Source organism: Dromiciops gliroides, chromosome X, assembly GCF_019393635.1.
Source record: "Dromiciops gliroides isolate mDroGli1 chromosome X, mDroGli1.pri, whole genome shotgun sequence".
Lineage (NCBI taxonomy): Eukaryota > Metazoa > Chordata > Mammalia > Microbiotheria > Microbiotheriidae > Dromiciops > Dromiciops gliroides.
In genome coordinates, this window is record NC_057867.1 from 46,029,385 (window position 1) to 46,057,307 (window position 27,923).

General features: G+C 41.3%; 1 protein-coding gene across 1 annotated transcript; it reads left to right on the top strand.

The window, feature by feature from the left end:
* On the top strand, positions 1–27,862 carry RBMX2 (RNA binding motif protein X-linked 2). The gene is made up of 6 exons (XM_043974811.1): positions 1–95; positions 290–405; positions 1,957–2,008; positions 17,177–17,306; positions 23,716–23,893; positions 27,261–27,862. Exons 1-6 carry the CDS (start codon positions 91–93, stop codon positions 27,755–27,757), a joined length of 978 nt encoding a protein of 325 aa, XP_043830746.1. The 5' UTR covers positions 1–90; the 3' UTR covers positions 27,758–27,862.
* The last annotated feature ends 61 nt before the right edge of the window (positions 27,863–27,923 follow it).

Consider the following 27,923-nt stretch of genomic DNA (forward strand, 5'->3'; position numbering starts at 1 on the left):
TCGCGCTTGCGTAGACTCGGCTTCTTTGTACTGCGCAGGCGCGGTGCTCTAGGCAACCCGGAAAGACGACGCTCGGACAGGTCTCTCAAAATGAAGTAAGAGACTGATGGTTTTTGGGGTTGGGGGCCCTGGGGCAGGCAATGGGGTGGGCAGGCGGGGTTGGGGCTGGTCAGCTGCCCTAGGTCGGGAGGGCGTCCCAGCGCAGGGGGGGACGAGGGCCGGGCGCTGGCCTCGGGCGGGGCTTTCCGGCCTCCCCCTCATCCCCGCTCTCCTCTTCTCGCCCCCGCAGTGCCTTGACCAAGGTGAAGCTCATCAATGAGCTGAACGAGCGGGAGGTGGAGCTCGGAGTGGCCGAGAAGGTGTCCTGGCACGCCGAGTACAAGGACAGCGCTTGGATCTTCTTGGGTGAGGCCTCCGGGTCCCCTCCTCCCTCCTCCCTCCTCCCTTCTCCCTCCTATCCCCTCCTTCTCCCCCCTCCCCTCGGACGAAGCCTACACCCACTGCTCCCCTCCTCTTCGGTTCAATTCAATAAACGTTTAATAAGAGCCTAGGATGCGCCAGGCTCCGTACTCTTCCAGGCCGCTGACCGGCCCGCGCGCCACTGGGGCCTCAGAGCCTCCTATAGTGGGCAGGGCACCTGAGGATTTCCACACCTCCCTCGATGTCTTAGCTCCTTTGTCCCCTCCACGGGCTCTAGGAAGCCAGGCTTAGCATTTTCATTCACAGAAAAGGAAGCGACAGTGGAATAGCTGGTAGGGGAAAGCACAAGAAGACCTAAGTAGGCCTCCGACCTCAAGCTCTATCAGTGGTTCCCTGGCACCTCCGGGATCAAAGCCTGTACTGTACAATCTAGTGGCCTGCCTTCCTTCCCAATTCCTTCCTCTGCCCACATAGGGAATTATATCCTTACCTGTGGGTGCTCTGCCCAAAGGAATAGAAATTTTGATTGCTGAAACCTCACAAGATATCTTGGGGTTTATGGGCTAGATTTCTTTCTTTTCTCTTTCCTACTTATCTATTCTACCATATTTTTAAAAAAAGCAAACAGTTTAAACTCTTTTCCCCCATGTAGTTTCATTTATGATTTTTACAATAAAAATTAAAAATATTAAAAATTTAAAAATTGGAAACCTAGGCTTTGATAACGCTTATTGGGATCATGCCTTAAACTCAAATCACTCTCATTGATTGGCCAACGTGGGTTCTAGTCCAAGCCTCATTTGGTTATTGTTTGGGTTCTGATGGCTCTGTGTGAGTGTAAAGAGCTAAATAGCGATTGTTTCTGTTTTGGCCAGAAACCCTGAGGGTCTCCCCTGAGCAAAAATAAAATAAAAATAATAAGAGTATGTGGAAAGAGGCAGTGTGGTATAGTAGATAATGCTGGGTTTGGAGTCAAGAAAATCTAATCCCACATTTGATATTTAGTAAGTAGCTGTTTGATCACAGATCACATTATCTCCATGTGGCTCAGTCAGCTTTCTAGGACTTAACTGCTAAGTCATTGGTTGCTGTGATCTGAATTGTTGGAGGAAGCTCCCATACTGGAAGGAAATTCCCTATGCTGACAAAATCATGGCTCCTTTGTGTATTTATAGTATAATGAAAAGAACATTGAGTTTGGAATGAGAAAACTTGAGTTCAAACCCCAGCTCTGTCACTTAATAACTATGTGACACCAGGCAAGTCAGTTTTACTCTCTGACTCTCCATTTCCTCATTGGTAGTATCAACATAAGATTTGTTTTGCTGACCTCCAAGGGTAGTTGTGGAGAAAATACTTTATGACTTGGAAAGTGCTATATAAATCAGAATGAACAATTAATATACTGTGGACATGACTTTAAAGTCTATAGCTATACATAGAATGAATCCACAATAGGTATGATCATGTGGATATACATCCATCTTATTGGAGTGCTGAGTGATGGCTAATGATCCCTGTTATCTTTTTTCCTAGGAGGGCTCCCTTATGAATTAACTGAAGGAGATATCATCTGTGTATTTTCCCAGTAAGTTACATTCCAGTTGCTACTACAATAGTGAAACCTCATTTTGCATCTGCTAGTAACATTAAGAAGAGAGGCACCATGGTACACTGAAAACATCTGGGAGTGGAGTAGTTGTCTGGAAAGTTTGCCAGTAATTTACCATGTGAGCTTGAATGAATAACTTTCCCTCTCTGGGACTCAGTTTCCTCTTGTGTAAAATGAAGGAGTTGGACTGGGTTGTCTTTAAGCCCTTTTCCAGCTCTTCCATTGGGTGAGCTTAGTAATTATAGAATTCATTCATTCAGCAAGCATTTAATTGTTAACTTTAACATTGTGCTGAGAGAAATCAATTGACAAGCTTTGATTAAATGTTTACTCCTCCCCTAGACCAAGTGCTGGGGATACAGAGGAAGGCAAAAACAGTTCCTTACTTCAAAGAGCTTAAATTCTGATGCAAGAGACCACACACAGATAAATAAATACAATACATGTAATAAATACAATAAAACACATACATACATACGTATAATGAATAAATAGGAGATATATACAGTATAAATGAACTCTAATCTGGGTGGGACAAACAATTTGGGAGTTACTGGGAAAGAACTTGTATTTTAGCTGAGTCTTGAAGAACGGCAGGGAGGGTTAGGGAGTGGTAAGGAGGCAGGGAGAACATTTCAGGCATAGTTGGGAGATATGGAATGTCTTGTGTAAGAAAGAATAAGGAGGCCAGTGTTGCTGAATCACAGTAACGTATAAGAAGACTGGAAAAAGTTGGAAGGGGTCAGGTTGTGAAGTGCTTTAAAAGCCATCTAGGACTTTAAATTTGACCCTGGAGGTAATAGGGAACCACTGGAGTTGATTACTACATGGTCTCACCTGGACTTGAGGAAAATCATTTTGGCAGCTGATTGGAGAAGGGATTGGCCTGGGGAGAGATTTGAAGGAGGTAGAGCAACCAGAAGGTTAATGTAATAGTTCAGGTTTGAGGTGATGGTGACCTGTGATGGGGTGATGGCTGTGTGAGTAGACAGAAGGGGACATAGCTAAGAGATGCTAAGATGGAAGAATCAACAAGACTTGGCAACAGATTGGACATATGGGGTGAGTAAAAGTGAGAAATTGAAAATAACATTTAGGTTTTGAGCCTGGGTGACTGGGAATATGGCGGTGCCCTTAGCTGTAGTGAGAGGGTTTGGGAGGAAAGATAATGAGATTTGTTTTGGACATGTTGAATTTGAGAGGCTTTTGGCACTTCCAGTCTGAGATGTCCAAAAAACAGTTAGTGATGTGGGATTGGATATCAGGAAAAGGTAGGGATGGAGAAGTAGATCTGAGGATTATCTGTATTGAGATAAATGAACCCCCATGAGTTGATGAGATCAGCAAATGAGATCGAGGGAGAAGAGAGCTCAGGACAGTCTTGGGAGACACCCATGATCAGTATATCCCGGATCGGGAGACTGAGAAGGAGCAGTCAGACAGGTTAGGAGAACTAGGAGAGAACAGTGTCACAAAAACTTAGAGAGGAGAGAGTATCCAGGTAGAGAGAGAGAGAGAGAGAGCGAGCGCGCGATCGATCAGTAGTGTCAAATATTGCTGAGAGGTCAAGAAGGATGAGAATTGAGAAATAATTAGGTCTCATAATGAAGAGATCATTGCTTATTTTGAAGAGTGCATATTTTTCAGTTTAATGATGCATTTAGAAGCCAGATTGCAGATGTTTTTTGGAGAGAATGAGAAGAGAGGAAGTGGAGGGCATTGAGTGTACATGCATTTCTTAAGGAATTTAGCTAAGAAGGTGATGAGAAGACCACAGCTATCAGGTATAGTTGAATCATGTGAGGGATTTTTAAGAATGGTTGAGATGTGAGTGGGTTTCTAAGGTAGCCGGAATGAAACCAATAGATAGAGATTATAGATGAGGAGCAGAGTGGGGATGATAGAAGGAGCAATCTCTAAGAGAAGATGGTTGAGGATGGACTCAAAAGGTCCTTGTAGAGGAGTTAGTTTTGGCAAGGATCACCTATGGGAGAATGGAATGAAAGGAGGAGATAGTGGGAAAAGTTGGCTGAATCATGTGAGATGAGGAGAAGGGTGAGTGAACTCTTGGTGAATGGTCTCAATTTTTAGGAAGTGTTGGATGAGGTCTTCAGTTGAGAGAGTGAGGGAGAGAATACCCTAGTAGGCTTGAGGAAGGATGAGGTTTGGAATAGACCTTACGGTGAGTGGTACAGAGAATCAATTAGGAAGGAGTACAGGGATTATTACCTTGCTGCAGTAAGGGCCCATTTGATATTAGATAACATAAATTAATAGTGGGCCCAATTAGCATGGTTTCATGATTCTCTCCAGCTCTATTAAGCAACACATGAATAGGAGTGCAAGGTAGATGTTGGGAGTAATCCTGGGGTTAGGATTTGGCAATTTGTAATTGGTGACAGGGAAAAGGGAGTGAGAGATTCAAACATAGAAGATGGCGTAGAGTTTAATTTAATCACCAAAAGTTAGATAGGAAAGAGAGGAATGAGATGACGGCCCAGGAAAGAACTGAAGGTGGAGGAAATGGAGTTCATAGTGTGTTGTTTAAAATCTAATGTGGGTTCTAATCTGCCCTCCCCAGTTTTGGGGGGAAACTGGCTAAAATCACTGATAAATTCAGCAAGAGTTTAGGCTTTTAAGGATTTATTAAAAGATATATTATAAGATAGTGAAGAGAGAAAGATTGAGGACAGATTCCTTATAGCATGGAAATCCTAGCTTTCCTAGCAGCCCATGTGAAGTTCTGCCACCAAGTCGATATCTCTAATCAAAAGAGGAAGCTCTAGTCCGCTAGCCTCAGCTTCCTACTTCCTGTCCTCCTCCCCAAAATGGGAGGTTCTTCAAGTTGATTGGTCGAGAGTGATCTCCTGTTGATGTCACAGTCCACAGCCTCTGAGAACACACTCTACTCAGGGTTGGCCACCTGTGGCCTAGGGGTTTGTCTTAGCCTGGCAACTAATTCACTGATTTGAGGTCTCAAGTTCCTCTTCTCTGAAATGAGAAGGTTAGCATAGAACAGAAAATAAAGTATACCTTCCTCCTCAGCAGAATTGCACGGGGACTTTGGGAACAGAATGGCACATACATTGTCAAAGCCTATTACTCTGTTGGTTGTTTTTGCTATTTTCCTTTGATACAGTGGGGTTCAATTTCAGGTTGTTGTGTGTTGTGATGTGGTTTTCCAAAAGAGTAGTATATTCAGTGTGCGCTTGCGCGCGCACGCACACACACACACACACACACACACTTTGTTTTTTATTATATTGATCATTTTATTAATTTTCAGCTTGATACCCCAAACAGTGTCACAAAAAGTTGGACACAACTGAAAAATGACTAAACAACAAAGTGCTAAAATCACAAACATAACTATGAAGTGACTTGCACATGATTATAGTTGTAGCATAAGTTACAATTAACTGAGCTATAATGTGAGGCAGTTAGGACTTTGCTCTAGGTTCCTGTCAGGACAGTGTGTTTCTCCAATTTTCTCCCACCACCGAATGGCCTGCCTGTCCTGGTCCCCCTTAATGCTAGTGTCTTCCCTCTTTAATTGTTTCCAATTTATTCTACAATCATTTTATTTGTCCATAATTGTTATCCCCCATGATTTTTTTTTTTTTGTGGGGCAATGAGGGTTAAGTTGATGTGGCATGGAATTAGGGTCACATTGATCGTGAGTCATCCCAAAAGAATTACAAGACACAGTGACTCAGTTTCCCAAGTTTTATTACAATACTGTGAGTGAACACAGGGAGAGAACCAGAAAAGTGGAAAGGTATCTCTCCACACAATTTGTTTTATGTCCAGACCTGTTATTTCATAAGTATAACAAGTTCCCAGTAAACAATTTCTGCTACCATTGTAAATTTGCCCCTGCTCTTTAACTCACTGAGTACAGTTTCTTGGGAGCAATTAGAGGTTGAGTGACTTACCCAGGGTCACATAGCCAATATGTGGAAGAGGCAGGACTTGAACCCAAGGTCTATTAGGCTCTGAGGCCATCTCTATATCTACTATGCCATGTTGTTTTTTATTAATGTGTACATATACACAGTATGAATTAGAAATATGAATGTGAAGATGAATTAAAAAAAAGAAATAAGTTATTAGACTAATTGATCTCTGAGACTCCTTCTAGTGCCGAGAAAATAGACCTTTGAAATTATTTTGTTAGCATGTAAGCAATTAATGTGCTTTCTAAAAGTACATTTTTAATTGATGTCTTCTGCTTCTTACATCATTATAGTTATCCTCAATATCTCCCTCCCAGAAAGCCGTCCCATATAACAAATAGTATTTTTTAAGGGGGGATAAAACCTAGCAAAAGTGATCCATATGAAAAGTCCAAAAACATGTGCAGTGCTTAACACCTGTGGCCCTTCCACCTCCACAAAGGGATGGGGTGGGAATGCCTTCTTATATCTCTTTATTCCAGTCATGCTTGATCCTTATAATTTGATTACATTCCTCTTTGGTTTTTTTGGTGCGCCATTCTTTCCATTTATATTATTGTAGTCATTGTGTAGATTGTTTTCTTGGCTTTGCTTACTTCATTCTTTGTCAATTCATTTCTTTTAATGCTTCTCTGTAATCGTTACATACATCTTAGAGCATAGTAGTATTCCATTACATTCACATACCACAATTTGTTTAGCCATCCCCCAGTTGATGTTTCTAATTCTGTTTCTAATTCTTTGCTATCAAAAAAGTGGTCCTATCCATTTTTTGGTGTATGTGGGGACTTTCTTTTATCCATGCTTTCCTTAGGCTATAAGCCCCATAATAGAGTCTCTGGCCCAAAGGTCTGGATGTTTTAGTGACTTTATTTGCATAATTCCAAATTGCTTTCCAAAATCGCTGTACCTTTTCACAGCTCTACCAAACAGTCTATTAGTGTGTACAACCTATAGTGTGCACAATCCAACAGTGAACATTTCTATTTTTTGGGTCATCTTTGTCAGTTTGCAGGGTATGAGGTGAAACCTTAGGGCTGTTTTGATTTGCATCTTATTAGTGGTTTGTAACATTCATTCTTGTGGTTGTAAATGCTTTGCCATTCTTTTTTTTTGAGAACTATTCATATCCTTTGACCATTTATATTGAGGAATGTCTGTTAGTTATAAATGTGTGTATGTGTATATATATATTTTATATATGTACATATAAAAAAATATATATATATAATTGTTTATACATCTTAGATACCAGACTTTTATCAGAAATTTGATAAAAAGATTATTTTCCCCATTTGATCCCTTCTTATCCTAGATGTATTAATTTTGTCTGTTCAGAAGCTTTTCAGTATTATGTAATCAAAAGTATTTATTTTATCTTTTACTACTATCTCTTATTTGGTTAAGAATACTACATCTCCTACCCACTGCTGTGGCAATTGTATGATCTTTTTCTCTTATTTTTTTATAGTATGATCTTTAATTTTAAGGTTGCATATCCATTCAAATTGTGGAATTCTAAGGTGTTGTCTACCAATTTTCCTAGTAATTTTTATCAAATAAGTTTTTCTTAGGTAATTTATGTTTCCTACTTTATCAGTGTTACTGAATTCCATTGTCTCTAATTCTCCTTTGTCTAGTCTTTTCCATTGACCTTTCTCTTTATTAACCAATGTAAGATGGTTTGTTGTCTGAAAGGGCTATTCCCCCTTGCCTACTTCTTTTCATCATTTCCCATGATATTCTAGATATTTTCTTTTTCCAAATGAATTTTGTTATTATTTTGTCAAGTTATATGAAGTGTCCTCCTGGCAATTTGCCATAGCATTAAAAGTGTAAATTAATTTTCATAGTATTGTCATTTTTATTATATTGGCTTCGTTTAGCCACAAGCGCTGAAAATTTCTCCCAATTATTTAAGTTGGTCTTTATTTCTTTAAGGAGCACTTTGTAATTGAATCGATACAAGTCTTTTGTGTGCTTTGGTAGGTGGGTTGATCCCCAGATATTTTATGCATTTTATTGTTAAAATGGAATTTTCCTTTCTATTTTTCCTTTTTATTTTTCCTTTTTGAGTTTTGTTATCATTATATAGAAATGCTGTTGATTTTTGAGAGTTTATTTTGTAGCCTGCAACTTTGTTGAAGCTTTTGTCTCAATTAGTATATTTGCTGATTCACGAGGATTTTCCAAGTAAGCTATCATATCAGCAAATAGCAAAAGCTTTATCTCCTTTTTTAACCTAACTCTAAGCCTTTAATTTCTTTCTCTTGTCTTCTTGCTGTTATTTCCAGAACTATATCAAACAATAGTGCGGAGAGTAGGCATCCTTCTTTCACTCTTGTATTTATTATAAAAGGTTCTAGTATAACCCCATTGTATGATATTTGCTTTTGGTTTTAGATAGATGCTTTTTATAATATATTTTTTAAAAGTTCCTCTGCCTATACCTCATATTGCTTTTAACATAAGAGTGCTATACTTTGTCAAAGGCCTTTTATGCATCTATTGAGATGATCATGTGATTTTGGAAATTTTGGTTTTTAATATGATTATGTTGATTGTTTTTGTAATGTTGCTCACAATGAATCATTTCTTAGATAAATTGCTGTAGTCTATTTGGCAGGATTTTATTTAAAAATTTTTGAGTCAGTATTCATTAATGCTATTAGCTTATAGTTTTCCTTCTTTGTTTTATCTTTCCCAGGTTTAGGTATTAGGTCTGTATTTGTCTCATAAAAGGATTCTAGAAGATAGGGTTCTTTCTTCAGAATATGAGCACTAATTGTTTTTTAAAAGTTTGGTAGAATTCTTCTGTGTATCCTTCAGGACCAGGAGTTGGTTTCTTTGGTAGTTCCTTTATAGCTAGACGTATTTTCCTTTTCTGACATTGGCTTTTTTAAGATCTCTTTCTGGTCTTCTGATACTTTGGATATTTTATATTTTTGAAGATATTCCTCTATTTTGTGTTTTTAGTTTCATTAGCATATAATGGTATAATATATTCCGCTTATTCTTTTTATTTCTTTTGGTTTTCTTGTAATTTCACCTTGTGTGATCTTTTTTTTTTTTGTGAGGCAATTGGGGTTAAGTGACTTGGCCAGGGTCACACAGCTAGTAAGTGTTGAATGTCTGAGGCTGGATTTGAACTCAGGTACTCCTGAATCCAGGGCCGGTGCTCTATCCACTGCGCCACCTAGCTGCCCTGCCTTGTGTGATCTTTTACTGATTTGATTTTCTTCCCTCTTTTTAATCATATTAAGATAAAGGTTTTATCAGTCTTTTCAAAGAACCTGCTTTTGGTTTTATTTATCATTTCTATGATTTTTTTTTGTTTCGAATCTATTTCTCCTCTAATTTTTAATCTCTCTTCTTTTGCGCTTATTTTAGGTTTGCTTATTTGTTGGCTTTCTAATTTTTTAAAATGCATATTTGGTTTATTAATTTTTTCTATTTCGTTAATATATATTTATAGGGATATGATTTTTCCCCTGAGGCTTTAGCTGTATCCCAGACATTTTGGTATGTTGTTTCATCATTACTATTTTCCTTCACAAAATTATTAGTTGTTTCTATGATTTGTTCTTTGACCCACTCGTTTCATTGTTACAGTTTCCATTTGGTCCATGTCTTTTGGTTGTGGTCCCTGACTATTATGTTATAGTCTATGAAAGATGTATTAACTAATTCTTCCTTTTTACATTTTGTTTGCCATGTATCTGTGCTCTGATACATCGTCAGTTTTTGCAGAAGTTCCATGTGGTGCTGAGAAGAATGTATCTTCTTTTGCAGTCTCAATTAGAAAGATACCATAAGTCTTTTAGTTCCAGTTTTTTCATCAGTCTGTATAGTGTGACATTTCCCCTTTTGTTTATCTTTCTTTTAGGCTTATCCAAAACTGAGAAAGGGATATTGAAGTCTTGTCACTATTGGGTTACTATGTATGTATTCTTGTAACTTGGTTAATGAATGTTTCCTTTGAATTTGGATGCTAAGTTATTTGGAAGTTTATTGCTGATATTGGTTTGTTGTCTGTGGTTCTTTTTAGCATGATTTGGTTTCCTTGTTTATCCCTTTTTATTTTTTGAGTGTTTATTTTTGCTTTGTCAGCTAGGATGATTATAAATTCTGCTTCTTAAAAAAATCCACTTGATGCATGGTAAATATTTTCCATCCCCTCTTTTATTTTGTTTATGTCTTTGTTTTTTAAATGTGTTTCTTAAACTGTCACTTGTTTCATTTTATTGTATTGTTTGGTCCATTCACATTTTAAGTTGTGCGAATTAGGTTTATATTTCCTCCATTTATCTCTGTTACTGTTTTTTTTCTAGTTATGATTTTTTTCTCTCTTCCTCTGTAAACACAGTATTATGTTTCTTTTTTGGGGGGGTGTAAGTGACTTGCCCAAGGTCACACAGCTAGTGTGTAAGTGTCAAATGTCTGAGGCTGGATTTGAACTCACGTACTCCTGAATCCAGGTCCTGTGCTCTATCCACTGTGCCACCTAGCTGCCCCCCAGTATTATGTTTCTTCAGTTATTTTAGCTTAATCTTTTTTAAGGTGGCCCTATTCCCACTGGCTTTCTTTCCCTCACATGTAATCCTCTCATTTGTTACCCTTTCCCTTTGGGGTTTTGTTTATTAGTTCCTTTTTCTTTCTTGCTTTTATCTGGTTATTTAATTCTTCCCCCTTTTTCTTCTCTCCCTTCCTCTCCTGTAACTAGTTCTGGTCATTAGTTTTTAAAATTTAATTTTTTATTCCCCTTTCCAGAGAGGATTTCTCTCCTTCCCCTCTGTTCATTATCCATCCCCTCTGTCTACTCTAGTCTCTCATTTCTCTGGTTGAAGATGCATGTAATTATCTAGTTTCTCTCTATTTTCTGTATGCTTCATGGAATCAAGACTTCCAGATATCCATAATGGGTATCTTCCCACTACTGCTTTGTAGAGCTTGCTTCATGGACTTCCTCTTTTCCATTGTGACACACTCCCAGAACAGTGCTGGTTTCTGCAGGTGACAGCCCCATTGCTCCATGATAGGACTTGCTTCTACCATGTCTCTGATTATGCAGCCCACCACCAATCTATACTCTTCTTCATGGTTACTTTCTTTTCCCATTTGCCTCCAAGTCTCTTTTCTGGGTCCAAGTGCTCACCTTCCTCCAGATGCAAGTTGCCCCTAAGAGTTTCAGCTCCCTCTCCTGGAGGTGGGATGAGTGAATTTTTCAAGCATGAAATCCCCCAGACCACAAAAAACACAAGGTCCCCATCTGGCCCTTTACAGAACAAGGAGTATTCATCAGTGGGACCCCTTTCTATCACCAGTGCCAGGTTTCCCTCCTTTACCCCACTTTTCAGTACTTACCCCCTCCTCATCACTCACTACCCTATAGGCTCCTTTCATCTTGAGAGACTAAATTATCTTCCCCTCGTCGTTAGCCCTCTGTTTGACATAGGTACACTCTGCTCTATCCCCTTCCTCCCCATCTTATCATTCATGTACCCTCCCTCTTTATAATGTCCCACCAAAAAGAAACGTTGATTCACCTGTGGGTGAGGTGTCACCTGACCTGCCCTTTTCACTGTTACCTCCACCTGACTTCTTTCTACCTTCACTCCTGTTCCTTGTGCATATTTAGAAAGAACTCTCTTACTCTATTTGCTATAACTCTGTTGATGTCCTTGACTGCTGCATTTATTCACCTTATTTGTATTTCTGTTGTCTGGGGAGCTCACGAAGCAAGTAATCATTTCAGGTATAGTTTTCTTTCTAAGAATGTTTCAAACACCTCTTTATTATTGAATGTCCCATCTCTTTCCATTTATAGTTAATCTTATTTGTATAGTAGTTAACCCTAGGCTAAATTCTGAGCTCTATTGCTCTTCAGAATATATTATTCCATTTTTTGGTAGGTGTAGAATAGTCTTATGTTATTCAGTTTTTTTCCCCTTTGTATTTGAAGGTTTTCCTCCTAATGGCTTGCAGAAATTGCTTCTGAATTGAAATTTTTAAAGCTAACCATTGTGTGGTTTGGAGTTTATAGCCTTAGGTTTTTTTTCTAGAGGCGATCTAAGAATTCTTGTGAATTGGTATTTCATTTTTTGTGCTCGGAAGTTCTGGTTCTATCATTTTATTTCTTGCATTATGATATGCAAGTTTTTTGTCTTGTCACTTCTGGGAGATCTGTGATCCTTAGGTTGTCTCTACACATCCTATCTTTGGGATGAATGTTTTGCTTGCACGATGGGCATATTTTCTTTAAATGATGTGGTTTTTTTGCTTCTCTTCTCTAGATTGTCTTTCATTTCTCTGTATATCATTCCCAATCTATTGTTCTCTGTTTTATTTCTTTGGTGAGATTAGCCAGCTCAGATAACATTTTTCTATTCTGCCTATTATTTTTGCTATGGAAGCCATAAATTCTGCTCTTATAATTCCTTATAATTCTTACTTCTGCTTTAAACCATTCAGGAGCAGCATGTTTTCCTCAAATTCCACAGGGTCCTCTGCCTTATCAAGTGTTGAATAGTTCTCATCTGTTTTGTAGTATTTATTTATAGATGCCTGAACTTGTTTATTAGATATGGAGGCCATATTTCCTTTTGCTGGGTTTTTTTTTTTTTTGGTTGTTGTTGATTTATCTGCTTATTTTCAAAGTCTTTGTGTTTTCTTCTTCCTGAGATCTTTGGTAATTTTAGTCCGCCCCCCCCCTCCCCCTGCCCCATTTTCCCCTGTCATTCACTTCCTTTCTTTCTTTCTTTTTTTTTTTGGTGAGTCAGTTGGGGTTAAGTGACTTGCCCAGGGTCACACAGCTAGTAAGTGTCAAAGGTCTGAGGTCGGATTTGAATTCAGGTCCTCCTGACTCCAGGCCCGGTGCTCTATCCACAGCACCACCTAGCTGCCCCTGTCATTCTCTTTCTGATGCACTCCTCTCTGGTGTTGGTTTTCTTGGGTACTGGATGTCAGAGTGTCTCAGCCTCCTCCCACACTGGGCAATTCACAGTTCACCACCTAGGTCTGCTCTGAGTGACTTTGTGGGGACAGAACTGGCTCCAGCTATATGCTGGGCTCTTTCAGGCTTAGTGGAGTGCTGCACAGCATGTCCCATTCCCCGCCCCTGCCCCCAATGTCCTCCTGTCTTGAAGTCCTTTCCTGCTCCCTCTGTTTCTCAGTTCTCTGGCCTGGCACTGGCAGTTCAGAGAGCTGCAGCACTGGTGCTACAGGGTTGATTTCTGTACTTTGGATCTTCAGGTCTCTGGAAGGAAGGGGTTGTGGGGGGTGGAGAGTTGAATTCCTGACCCTTTTCCTCTGTTCATCTGCTCTCCTGCAGTGACAGAATCCTGCCTCCTTCACGCTGTCTATCCACAACCTGGAGCCTGAATCTCTGTGGCATTGGAAGAGGGGAGAAGGGGATTCTGGTATGGGGTTGGCTTTTATTGCTAGTCCCTGCGCTGGGTGGTAGGGGACGGGGTGGTGAATGAGCTCAGGATAGGCTGCGGTTCATGGAGGCTTTTGTCCTTCTTTTGGATTCTGGGTGTTCTAGACCATGAGCCACAGCGGAGATTGCTTTCTCTTTGGTGCATAATCTCTGTTTTAGAGATTGGAGAGGTCATTGGGGGTCAGAACAAATGGCTAGTTCTCTGTCTTGTTGGTCATCTCAGTTGGCGTGCTGTTGGGTTTTTTTTTGTTGTTTACAAATAAATATTTTTTATCTGGGTGTGTGATTTTACTGGTGTGTAATGATCCTGGGTGGGGAGCCTCCTTCCATAGATGTAGATCAACTTCACTCTGCAACTTGTAGTCTTCAAGAGTTGCCTGGGGTGCTGGGTGGTCAATGACTTGCACATGTCTGAGGTCCCACAGCCATATGTGTATGGTGAATTTATGTCATCCTGACCCTGAGGTCAGCTCTGTGTCCACTGTGCCAGTCTGTTTTACAAAGACTTGGCCATACTTTATCAGTCAGCTTGAGTTTGAATTAGAATCTCAGTTGGGAGTGTTCTTGTCTGATCCCTGATTGATAAATGCATCAGAAGTGCATGCAAAGAGATGACTTAGACCTCAAGGACCTTGGAATTTCTCTTTCTCTGTCTTTCTCTCTGTCTCTCTGGGTTTTTTTTTGTTTTGTTTGTTTTGGTTTTGGTTTTGTGAGGCAATTGGGGTTAAGTGACTTGGCCAGGGTCACACAGCTAGTAAGTGTTAAGTGTCTGAGGCCGGATTTGAACTCAGGTCCTCCTGAATCCAGGGCCAGTGCTCTATCCACTGCGCCACCTAGCTGCCCCTCTCTGTCTCTCTGTTTCTCTCTGTATCTCTCTCTCTCTCTGTCTCTCTCCTCCTTCTCCCTACCTACCCCTCATGCTGGTTACAGCTTCCCTACTCCTTAGTGGTCCAGTCCATACTTTTAGCACTTAGAGGTTTACAAAGCTTCAAGGTTGCTGCAAGTGTCATCATTGTCCCCATTTTCTAATGGACTGTCTTTGAATTTCTCTGACTCAGCTCCCCTCTTCCCCTAGCAGACAGGTTGGTGAGGACTTGTATACTTAGAATGACTTCAAAGAGACAGCAAAACATATGGTCTGTCACTGAGCCCTTTGCAAAGTCTTTCTAGCTTGCCAGAACTGACCAAAAGCTGTGTTCTGCCAGGCTATCCTTAGAGAGCCCACTTAGCACACTGAAGTATCTGAGGAGGATTTCATTGGAAGTAAAGACAGATCACTTCATCATATTCATCAATAAATCAATAGACATTTCCTAAGCAGCTACAAGGTGCCAGACACTGTGCTAAGTGTTAGGAATGTACAAAGAGGCACAAGGCAGTCTCTTCTTTAAACAGCTTAGGAACAACAGAAGGGAGAGACCATGTGCAAACATGTACAGACAAATTTTAGACGGGGTAAACAGGAACTAATTAAGGGCAAAGAATAGTTTTCCTTCTGAATGAGTTGGTACAAACAAGATCCGTGTATTTGAATGTCGGACTAGTTCCTGGGTAGGGGCGGGAGCCAGAACTTGAAAGGTCCTCAGAAGCCATCCAATTCAATACCTTCATTTTGCAGTCCAGGGCAGGTAAGGGACTTGTCCAGTGGCACACAGGTAGCTTATAAGTATCAGATGTGGAGTTTGACCCTAGGTTTTCTGATCCTGGAGCCGGTGCTCTGGCCCCTGTGCCCACCATTGTGCTTCCTTTATCCCGGGACTAGGAGGAAAGCGTTTGGTAAACTCTCAAGAGTTAGTGAAGAGTTGTTAGTGAAATGGACATTCTGCAGCAGCAGCAGCAGCAGCAGTAGCGATTTGGGAAACACCATGGGCAGAACCATACAGGAGGGACAGAGAGGAAGAGGAGCTACTCTTTTGCAGGTACTTTTCTTTGTCTCTGAGCTCTGGGAATTCACAGGCAAGGAAGGATTTCCCAGTTCAGCCTCTTGGGAGCACCTCTCATCCATTCAGCTCTTCACTCAGGGGCTTTTGAGTGTATGTGTTGAAAGTCTCTGGGGGCGGCTAGGTGGCGCAGTGGATAAAGCACCGGCCCTGGATTCAGGAGGACCTGAGTTCAAATCCGGCCTCAGACACTTGACACTTACTAGCTGTGTGACCCTGGGCAAGTCACTTAAACCCCATTGCCCCGCAAAAAAAAAAGTCTCTGTCCTATGAACACGAAGATTGATTGCTTAAAAGGAGATAAGCTTTGGTTTTCTAGGAAATTCACTTACGTGAAGTTCCTCATTTCCTGAAGATGGTGGAGAAATGAGGCACCACCCTGTGTGTATCCATCCATATACATTTTTATATATATGCATAAATATGCCATTACCCTTTAAAGAGGGGGTTATTTCTTGAAACCAGCACAACAAAGGCGTCTACAGTATTAAGTTGTTGGGTTTTTTTTCAGGCCTTTCTGCTGATCCTATTCTTAAAAAGCCCTAATTACAGGATAACAGCTGGAGAACTGGCCTCAGAGTTAGGAAAGCCCTAGGTTCTAGTCCTGGGTTAACTGCCCAGTGGTTCCCTAGCATCTCCAGAAACAAATCCAAAATGCTCAGGCTGGCATTCAGAACCCTTCATAACCTAGCCCCCTCCGACCTTTTCAGTCTTCTTACAGTTTACTCCCCAACCCAACACACACTCTTCAGTCCAGTGTTCAGTTCTCGGCTGGTCTACAAACAAGACACTTAGCTCTTGGCTCTTTGCGCTTTCTCTGGCTGTCCCCCATTCCTCAAATGCACCCCTTCCCCAACTCTGCTTCCTGACTTCCTTCCCTGTGTAAAGAATTAATTGTTATTTGAGGTTTTTATGCCTCAGCACGCACTGGCCTGGGGCTCTGCAAACTGCACCGTGCTCCACCCAGTGGTTGTAGCCGTTGCCATGTCGCTGGCACCTCACATCATCACCACTCTCCGATGCCTACATGGGCCTGGCAAAATTATAATGATTGGAAGCCTAGTGAGAGCAGTCATGTGACTGTCAGAGCAGCCATCCAATTGGCTGGGGCTGTGTGGGGTTTTCTGGGATTGGGGAGGAGAATTCGCCATTCTAGCTAGAAGCTGGAAGGTGTTGGAAGAGGCTGCGGTATATTCTCAGCTGATTCCTGGGTGGTAGTGTTTTTTCAGGTTGTATAATTTCCCTTTCCCCATTTTATTTTCTTTCCCTTGATCCTACTGATCCTGTTTGTGGGTTTTTTTTTAAGTTTGTTCTTGTTAAAATAAATCCTGTTCTGTTTTGAGGGAGGCTGCCGGTCTCCTTCCTTGCCTCAGTATTGTGGTGAGCCGCCTAGCTAACACTCCCCAATTTAAAATTGGTCCCCACACCTGGATTCCTTCAAGTCCCAACCAAGGTGCCATTGTTTACAGGAAGCCTCTCCCAACCCCTCTTCATTCTGGCACCTTTCCTCTGTTAATGATTTCCCATTTCTCCTGTATGTAGCATGCTTTGTACATATTTGTTTGCATGTTATCTTCCTCATTAGATTGTAAGCTGTTTAAGGGCAGGGACTGTCTTTTGTCTCTTTTTGTAGCACAGTGCCTGGCACCTAGCAGGTGATAAACAAATGTTTATTGATTGACACAGATCTCAAATCTTCCAAGCCTTGAGAGACATACATTCATCTCGGGTACTTTGTGTGGACAAGTGCTTTACTGAATGACCTACCCTCTGAAGCTAACCCATCTTTTAATCTTTTTAAAATCATTAGATACGGTGAAATTGTTAACATTAATCTTGTGCGAGATAAGAAGACCGGGAAATCAAAAGGATTCTGTTTTCTTTGCTATGAAGATCAGAGAAGCACAATTTTGGCCGTTGACAATTTTAATGGGATCAAGGTGAGTGTGTCTCAAGTAGTCAGGCTTCATTTCTCCTAGGTGCTAGAGGTGCCTGCTTAGTCAACACAGTCCTTGCCAGCCAATACCTTAACTAGAGCACAGTATTGAGGATCTGCTGTGCCCTTGGTAGTGGGAGAAGATAGACTGAGGCCCAGCCCTTGCAGGCCCCAAGTCCTGCCACCTTTCTGCCCCTTTGCTGTAGAAACACACAAATACCAAGCGAGAGGAAACCTTGGAGCTTAGCTAGTAATCATGCCACCTCCATTTTGTTAGCTCTGCAAGGTTTACAAAATGCTCTCTTCACAGCAGGGAAGGTAAAATTGTGTCAGTGAGGAAACAGAACCCTGGAAGGTGGGAAGTAACCTTGCCTAAGGTCACACAGCCAGTAAGTGTTAGATACAGGATTTGAACTCGGGTCTCCTGAGCCCAGGTCCAGCACTCTGTGCTACATATATTTAACCCTCTGATTTTACAGATAAGAGAACTGAGGCTTGAGCGGGAGTGGCTTTGCAGAGGTTCAGAACCAAGGGACTTGTTGCTTCTTCCCTAGCCCTCTTCCACTATTGTACATGCTCTCTCTTCTCAAGCAGGCTCCTTCCCATCATTCCCTTCCAACTCCACCATGGGCCCTCCCTGATATGTGTGGTATGTTGGGCAAAGAAGGGATTGGGAAACACACAGCACAGCGAAGGAGGAACAGCTCTGGCTTGGGAGTCAGGAGGCCCTGATTCACATCTCATCTCAGAAATGTACTGGCTCTGTAGCCTCTGGCAAATTACTTCCTGGAGGTGAACCCCACTTTTTTCCTGTGGAAAATACAGGTAATAATAGTTGCGCTCCTTACATTACAAGGGCATCATGAGGAAAACATTTGATCAATCCTCATGGTAAACATTTTTTAAACTACAACTTCAACAACAAATTCAATTCAGCACACGTTTGTACGTACCTATAATGTACAAGAGGCATCTGACAGCTCAGTGGTTAGAGCACTGGGCCTGGAGTCAGGGAGACCTGAGTTCAAATCCAGTCTCAGACACATACTAGGTGTGTGACCTTGGGCAAATCACTTAACCTCTGTCTGCCTCATTTTTCTTATCTTTAAAATGGGGATCATGATAGCACCTACTTCCCAGGGTTGTTGTGGGGATCAAATGAACTAAGATTTGTGTAGTATTTTGCAAACCTTTAAGTGCTCTACAAATGTCAGCTTTATTGTTATTCCTTCAAACCTCGAAGTGTTAGAGACATGGGAGCTCTCGCTGTTGTTATGGTCTTTTGCCTTTGGATTTTCCATGGGTTTCTTTGTGGTATATCCAAAATATGTGTCTGCACCAGTTTGCATATTCCTTCACAGGATTCTAGATTTAGAGCTGGAAGGGGCCTTAAAGGTCATCTAGTCCAAACCCCTTCCTTCTCAGATGAGGAAACTGAGGCCCAGAGAGGTAAAATGACTCCAGCCCAAGTTCATAAGTAAGTGGCAGGAAGCTGGGATTTGAACTTGAGTGTTCTGCCTCCAAAATCCAGCATTCTTCACACTGCAAAAAGAGCCCTTTTGAACTTCCCTACTTCTGTTGAGGGCACCATCATGCCTCCATTCATCCAGATTTGCAACTAGAGAGTCATTCTCAACTCCTCATTCTCCCTCACCCCGTATATTCAATCTATGACTGTGTTGTCTGATCTAGTTCTTTTTTTTTTTTTTTTTTGGTGGGGCAGTGAGGGTTTAAGTGACTTGTCTAATGTGTCAAGTGTCTGAGGCCGGATTTGAACTCGGGTCCTCCTGAACCCAGGGCCAGTGCTTTATCCACTGTGCCACCTAGCTGCCCCTGCCTGATATATTTCAACAACACCTGTGGCATTTGTCTCCTCTCTATTCACATGGCTCCCACTGGAATTCAGGCTCTCATCACCTCTTGCTTGGATTCCTAACCTATAGGTCTGACTATGTCACTCCCTACCTCAGTAAACTCCAGTGGCTCTCTCCTACCACTAGGGTCAAATAGATGCTCCATTTGACTTTCAAGGCCTTTCCTAATATGGCTCCAGTCTACCTTTCCAGCCTTATTAGACATTATTTCTCTTTATGCACTCCCGAGTCTTCTTGCCATTCCTCACCCATGGCATTCAGTGGCAGCTAGGTGGTGCAGTGGATAAAGCACTGCCCTTGGAGTCTGAAGGACCTGAGTTCACATCTCACCTCAGACACTTACTAGCCATGTTACCCTGGGCAAGTCACTTAACTCCAATTGCCTTAGGACATCAGGGACCATCTCTAGTCTTCCTGATGTTTATCTTGCCACTGGAGAAGAGAGTGAGGTTGATGACTTTGCACCCTCCCTCACTTAAATCCAGTTCATTGCAAGTCATGACATCACACCAATGTCATGGTCCTCTTCAAAAATGAAGGACAAACAACCACCACCACCCATAGTGTTCTCTTGTTTCCTTCCTCATCTCTCTCTCTCAGAATCCCTAGTTTCCTACAAAACTCAACTCAAGACACCCACTTTGTAGCTTCCTCCCTCTGTCCAGCTGCTTATGTCTTTCCTGTCTAAATAACTTTGTATTTATCGTGTATCTACTCATGTGTTGTCTCCACCTATAGAATGGCAGCTCCTCGAGGGCAGTTCCTGATTCACTTTTTGAAATCTTTAAAGCAAAAATTAAAAAAATAATAATTTGGTGAGTAGTATTTTTTCCAATTACATGTAAAGATAGTTTCCAACATTCATTTTTTATGAGATTTTGAGTTCCAAATTTTTCTTCCTCCCCCACTCTCCCTCCTGCGTCCCCAAGATAGCAAGCAGTCTGATATAGGTTATATGTGTGCAGTCACATAAACATTTCCACATTAGTCATGTTGTAAAAGAAGAAACAGGACAAAAGGGAAAAGCCACACACAAACCCCCCCCCCCCAAACCAAAAAAAATGTGAAAATAGTATGCCTCCATCTGCATTCAGACTCCATAGTTCTTTCTCTGGATGTGGAGAGCATTTTCTGTCATGAGTCCTTTGGAATTGTCTTGGATCATTATATTGCTGGGAAGAGCTAAGTCTATCACAATTGATCATTACACAGTGTTGCTGTTACTGTGTACAATGTTCTGGTTCTGCTCATTTCACTCAGCATCAATCAGTTCATTTAAGTCTTTCCAGGTTTTTCTGTAAAATTTTTTAAAATTACCAATTCAATAAATTTAATGAGGTATCTATGGCGTACAAGTGTCTATGCCAAGGTTTGGGGGCACAAAGCTGAAAATCAGTGTAGTTCTTGTTCTCAGGCAGTTTGTTCTATGGGGGCATGGCACATTTACAGAATACTTAGAAGCCCAGTTTGATGGAGGCACTGAGGCTGTGGAGCAGGGAGGAGGAGACACAACACAAGGAATAAGCCTGGGAATGTGGGCTTGAATCAAATAGAGGAAACCCTTAAATGCCGAGTCAAAGAATTTATAGTCATTGTAATAGCTGACATTTATATAAGGCTTTGAGGTTTGCAAAGCACTTTATAGACCTGAACTTGTTGGAGCTTTGTAAGAACCCTGGAATACTGGCAGATGTTATTATGCTAGTTTTACCAAGGAGGAAATTGCCCTAATTCACACAGCTGGAAACTGTTAGAGGTAGTAAATTAACATGTCGTTTTGAATCCCAGTCCAATACTCTTTCCACTTCTAGAAGCCACCAAAATTTTCTGAGCCAGTGGGATGACATGGTCAGACCCGTTGTACCTTAGGTTATTTTGACAGCTATGAGAAAGGTGGATTGGAGAAGGGAGAGGCTGGAGGTCGGGCCACCAGTTGGGAGGCTCTTATGGAAGTTCAGGTAAGAGGTGATGGTGGTTTGTACTTGGCTGGTGAAAGTGTGAGTGTGAGCAGTAAAGAAGATTGGATCAATTCATTTCAATAAGCATGCTATGTGCAAGGCTAGGTGTCTGCTGTTGAATGTTTTGGAGTTCAAATGCCAATGACTTGGCAGCTTGGTGGTTGGGGTTGAGGGAGAAGGGTAAGTCAGAGACAATTCCGAGGTTTTCAGCCTGAGAGGGAGGGGTTGGCTTAGTGGGGGATGGGCAATGAATTTCATTTTGGACATGGTAAGCTTGAGGAAGTTCTGGTGGGAATCTGAGTGGAGGTGTCCACTACTGTCTACTTAACACTGTGGGAATGGAGCTTAGTGGAGAGATTGGAGCTGCTCATATAGACTTGGGAGTCATATGGATAGTGAGATAATAATTGGATTCTTGAAATAGGAAGAGATCACCGAGAGAGAATCAATGAGGCCTTACTCAGGACACCCACATTCGGGAGGGAAGGGGAGAGGTGAACCAGGGGAGGCATGGAAGAAAAGATCACACAGGAGAAGTATTATGGAAGCCAAGGGAGTAGAGTGACCAAGAGGAGTGCAGCACACTCTAGCAAGGTCCAATTGAAGAGGTCAGTGGTGGCCCTGGAGTCCCCATCTTTCAGGGATCAATGGACCTAATGTATGGAAAACACGTTGTAAACCATATTGTGCTATAGAAATATGCTATTCATACAGGCAGGTCAGAAGCCAGATTACAAGCCATTGAACTGGGATTTGGATGGTAAGAAAGTTGAGGCAGGAAGTTCAGACTTCTTTTGTTAGGGATATGGCAGTAAAAAGGATGGTAATTTGAGAGGATGGAAGGAATGAGGAAAATAGGGTTTTTGTTTTGTTTTTGAGGATATTGGAGGCCATAGGGAATGAGCCAGCAGAATACTCTTGAATTGATCAGTTCTTGATTCTTGTGTGCTCTCTTGCTGCTCATCCACTCATTCTGAGCCTCACTTTCCTCTTTTGTGGAATGGGGAGTGGGGACAGTGGGGACAGTGGAATGGGGATTAGATGACCTTTTTCTCGAGTTTCTTCCAGCTGTAGGTCATTCTAGATTCTTAAAGCCTTTTCCACCAGAAGGGGATGTAGCCAATCCAAGAAACACCCAACCAGTAGGAAGAAAAGAGTGTTTATGGATAGTGATCCTCTGGCAGGGGTTCTTAAGCTTTTTGTGTCCTGGAGCCAAGTCCATGGACCCCTTCTCAGAACAATGTTTTTAAATGCACAGAAGAAAATATATAGAATAACAAAGGAAACCACTTATATTGAAATAAAGATGTAATCTTTTCTTCCCATTCAAGTTCACAGACCCCTTGAAATCTCTCTAGACTCTTTGGGGATCCGTGGAGCCAGGTTAAGAACCCCTGGCCTGTGGTAAGGCTTGCCTTGTTATCATGATGGTTGTGGTTCTTGCCATAACAAGGTTCTTGAGTACAGGAGAGTCATGAAGTTGACAGAAACTGGAGGGAAGTGGTGGTGGTGGTGGTGGTGGAGGAGGAGTATGGGGATGTTGTTAGAGAAGGAGGGTTTTCAGACCTCAGAAATCAAGCAAGTGAGGAGTCGTAAAGGTCAGTCCACAGTCTGGGGGTGCCAGGGACCACAGGGATAAGGGAGGGGGAAGTGCGGGAACCCTTTGGCTGCATTAGGGCTGGAGCCTTTTCCCCTTTTGTCAGCTGTTAAAGTGATGGGTTAATCAATCAGTTGGAAGACTGTGGTCCAAGAGTCCAAGCAGAGCAAGATGGTAGTATGGGTAAAGGGAGGACAGGGCAGGGTAGGGGGGAGGGTTTGCCCCTGGTTTTCGTTATAATGTCTTCTCTCACGTGGGTCTCCTTTGCAGACCACCCTTCAGCCAAATTGGACTGCTTGGTCTCTTGCACGTCCCTGTGCTCTCCCACTTCTATGCTTTTGGGCTGTTTCCTGTGTTTGGAATGCCTTTTCTCCCTCCCCTGCGGAATCTTGGATTGCCAGCACCAAGTACAGTGTCTTGCACGTAGTAGGTGCTTATGGGGTTGGATTGTGTTAGATTGAATTCCTACCCATCCTTGAGAGCCCTGCTCAGGTGATGCCTCTCCTTTCTGACTGGCAACCAATTTCCCTCTGAGACCTCACTCAGCACTGGGTTTGTACCTCTCTAATGCACTTACTATGTATGTAGTGTTCTATCTTAGAGGTATTAGTGTTTGTGTCTGGTCTGTCCACTAGATGGTAATCTGCATGATAATAGGGTCTGCTTTATGTAAACATTCTCTCTTCAGAGCAATTCCGGTGCTCACTCAGTATTTAATAAATATTTGAGTCCTAAAAGCCAGCTGTGTCACCTGGCCAGGTCTCTAGAGGCACTTTGTTTTAGCGGCAGACCTCTTCCTTGCTGGTTGAGATTAAAGGTTGGGGATAGCTCATTCCTTGTATATCTAAATCCGTGTTATTTTCCCTGATACCAGTGTCTTGTCGATTGTCTGAGCAGTGGATGTGGTCAGAGGGCTTTTTGGTAGTTTGAGTATCATGCATTAACTGATAGTATTAACTGATAATATCGATACTCTTGCTCTAGATAAGAGGAAGAACGATTCGAGTGGATCATGTGGCTAATTATAGGCCCCCCAAGGATTCCAAGAATCTGGATGATATAACCAGAGCACTCCGGGAGAAGGGCTGTGGGGTTAAAACCCCACCTCCTAGTTCATCCGAATCCTCTGAAGATGAGACGCCTGTGAAGAAGCATAAGAAAGGTGACATTTGCGATGTCAGAACACATGCTTTTAATTGTTTATTGCTTTGCTAGTTAATTTTGCTAAAATATGCTGCCCTGATGACTTTAGGGTTACCAAATATTTTTAGGACAACACTTATTTAAGCTGTTGGGAAGGAGTCACTGAGTTCTTGGTATTTTCTGCAATCCCTGGCATTACCTGGTCTGTGGAAATGCTCCATGTAGGGGTGGTAGGCTCCACGGGCAATAAGTAGCAGAACCGCCAATCATACTTTAAGATGCGGCTTTAGGTGCTGCCTCCTGCAAGAGCCTTTGCTGATTCTCCACCCCCCACCCCCAGCCATGCTAGGGCCCTCCCTCCCAAATGACTTTGGGTTTATTTGTAGCTACATATTTATGCTATATGTATTCCATATGTTCCTTTTGTCTCCCCTATTAGAACATCAGCCCCTTGTGAGTAGAGATTGTTTCATTCTTTGTACTTGTATTTAGGATCTCACTTGGTGCCTGGCAGATAGTAGATGCATAGTAAATACTTGTTGATTGAATTATCAACTTAATATTCAATGTCAGTATAATGAAATCAATTTGCTTAATCTATTTCAATTTTAATGCATAAAATGTTGTGACTTCTCAGTCATTCTCTCAGGATTCCTTGTCCATTTATCCTCATCTACTTTTCTTCCTGTGAAGTTAGTTATTGTTTACTCTGTACTTTTTGGCTCATTTTTCACCTTTTTTCCCCCCATAAAGGTCTTTCTCGATTTTGCGTCTTTAAATTTATTAGTCTTAGTTGTATTGGAGCATTCTGTTCTAGTCATTATGTTTTGCGGTTTATTTAACTTATCTGTCGTGGGACACTTAGTTTGCTTCTAGTTTTTTGTAATTATATATGTGGCTGTGAAAGTCTTGGAATGGATAGCTCCCTTCTTGTTGTCTTTAATGACACTTTCAGAGTATCTTGACAAAAATGGAATTGTTGTAACAAAGGGTATGATTGTTTATATAATTTTCACGGTTTACTTCTAGGAGTTCTCCAAAATTTTTTGGATTCCGTCATTAGTGAATTGGTGTATAGACTGTTCTTGCTTTATAAGTGGACTGTTCAGCAGACCTCTATGTAAAGTGATTTTTCTACAATGTGAATTTGCCTGTGGAAGTAGGGAGCTGGCACGTGGTTCCAAGGGCACATGGGGGCTGGGGACAGAGAAGTGAACAGGAGGAAGAACACATGGGAGCCAGACACAGACAGAAGATGGGTGACATGTGGGGGCTGGAAACAGGCACATGGTACCTGAGTGTGGACAAATAGAAGACAGACAGGCCATGGCAGGACACAAAGGTGGGTGAGAGCAGGGCAAAGGTCTCAGACCTTTCTTGGAAGCAGAGGTCTCAAGCCAAGCTCCCATTTGGTGGCAGGGATGGTGGTTTCTCCACTGGTCTGTTCTTGTGCTTTCACTTGGAGGTTTTTTGTTTTTTGTTTTTTGGTGGAGTGCTGGGTTGTCATGGAGCACTGAGTCAAGGGGTAGGAACAGAGAGAGAGAGAGAGAGAGAGAGAGAGCGAGCACAGTATGAAACAGTAAAGTTTAATAGATTTTTTTTTGGAAAGTGGATTTTTTTTCAGAATTCTTTATGGAAAGTTGTATTTATGTAATGGAAAGTTATATTTATGTAATGTATGTATTTATATATTTATGTAAAGAAAGAATTGTCTGTTTCTCCATAATATCTATAGCATTGAGTTTCATTGCTTTTATTTTTCCAAATTGGAGGTGGTACCTCAAAGTTGTTTTAATTTGTATATTTTTTATTGTTTTCAAGGTGGGACTTTTTAAAAAAATAAGTTTTTCTGTTTCTTACATCATCATAATTATTTTCAATATTCCCCCCTTCCCTTCCCAGAGAGCTATCCCATATAACAAATAGTGATTTTTTTGAAGAGGAAAAAAAAATCAGAACTGATAAATACATTGAAAAAGTCTAAAAACACATAGATCTCCCACCTTAATGAAGGGATGGATTGAGGCTGTCTTCTCATATCTCTTTGATTCTTGCTTAATCTTAAATAATTTTGTTGTATTCACTTTTGATTTTCTGATGTGATTCTTTCCATTTACATTGTTGTAATTACTGTATGTATTGTTTTCTTGGCTCTGCTTACATTACTCTGCATCAGTTCATGTAAATCTTTCTGTGCTTCTCTGTATTCATCACATATATCATTTCTTACAGCACAGTACTATTTCATTACATTTATGTGCCACATTTTTTTTATCCATTCCCCAATCAATAGGCATCTACTTTGTTTCTAATTCTTAGCTATCACAAAAAAAGCTGCTATAAATATTTTGGAGTATCTGAGTACTTTCTTCTGTCATTGGTGTCTTCTTTGGGTAATGGAGTCTCTGATTTCGAAGGGTAGGGATATCTTAGTCACTTTAGTTGCATAATTCCAAATTGCTTTCCAAAATGGTTGTGCCATTTCATAACTTAGAGGTGTAACATTTAAAAAAAATTTTTTTGAGTGAGGCAATTGGGGTTAAGTGACTTGCCCAGGGTCACACAGCTAGTAAGTGTCAAGTGTCTGAGTCCGGATTTGAACTCAGGTCCTCCTGACTCCAGGGCCGGTGCTCCATCCACTGCGCCATCTAGCTGCCCCAGAGGTGTAACATTTTTTACAGTGATTATTAACTTCCCTATTTTGACCATTGTGGACCAGGTATATACTCCTTTGATTTTTAAAACAAATACTATATATACACACACATGCATACACACATATACATCTACACACATACACATACACATATATACATATATGATATAGTTTTATATGTCACATTTGCCATAGTTTTCCAATCTTTTTTCATCAAATTATGTTGCTTTTTGTTATAAGAAGCTTTATTTTAATGTGATCAAACACATCTGTCTTGTTAATGATTCCTTCTATTTGTCAAATGGGAAAAAATTCATCTCATACTCCATTTTCTTTCATAGTTTAAAAACTAGTTCATTATTTAATGTTGAATTCTTTCATCAAGTTGGAATTCACTGAAATGTGTGGTATGAGATTTTGGTCTAAATCCGTTTCTCATCAATGTTCACAAGTGTTTGTTAAGTCGTTAATCCTTTCCCTGAGTTTCATTTTCTAAAGGTTTATCAGACTAATCTTTTGTATGCATTTAGTTTGTCTATCACTTTGACACCAAGAACATTAGAAACCCTAAGTTTCTTACCCCTGGAGCTCCTTCCTGATATTTAGTATAATGAGGCTATTTGTTGGCTTCTTAATATTCTCATTCATGAACTCCGATAACTGTGTTGGTTCTATATGTAGAGAAGATAGAATAACTGCTTCTTCATCACTGATTTAATTATTCTTTCAGACAAAAAAGAAAAGAAAAGGAAGAAAAAAGACAAAGATTCAAGAATGAGTGTGGATAAGCAGGAAACGCCTGCATCATCTCGACACAAGACCAGAAAGGAGAAGGAAGATGTTGGCTTTGGGAAATCTGCCTCTGTAGGCCTTGAGAAGGGCTCCAGTCCAGAACGCCGAGAGGGCCGTAAACACGTAAGTGGCTCACCTGTGCTCTCCCGAGATCCGCTTGAGAAAGCAGAGACCTCAAGGAAGGATTCAAAGAAGGATAAGCTGGGACATAAGAAGTCCTCGAGCAGCTCCAGCAGCAGGAGGGAGAAAAAAAGAAGGGAGAAGAGCAAGCATCGGGAAAGAAGCCGAAGCTCTGAGAAGCGCTCCCATCACCGTGAGGAACATTCTGAAAGCAGGGCTAAGAAGAGGCACAAACACAAGTCCCGAAGCAGTGGGAAGGACTGTCATTCCAAGGACCGAGAGCCCTCTTATTCAAGCCGACACAGGTCCAGTTAAACGTGGGGCTTAGCACAACGCAGAAATGAAGATTCGTTTTAAAAAAATAACTCACCTGAGCTAAGCTCTTGTTATTGTTTGTGTAAATAAAGTCTCTGCACTGAAGTTTCCTCGCTTTCTTTGAGTATTGTAATTGAAACACTGGACCCTCCAAATCTAAGTGAAG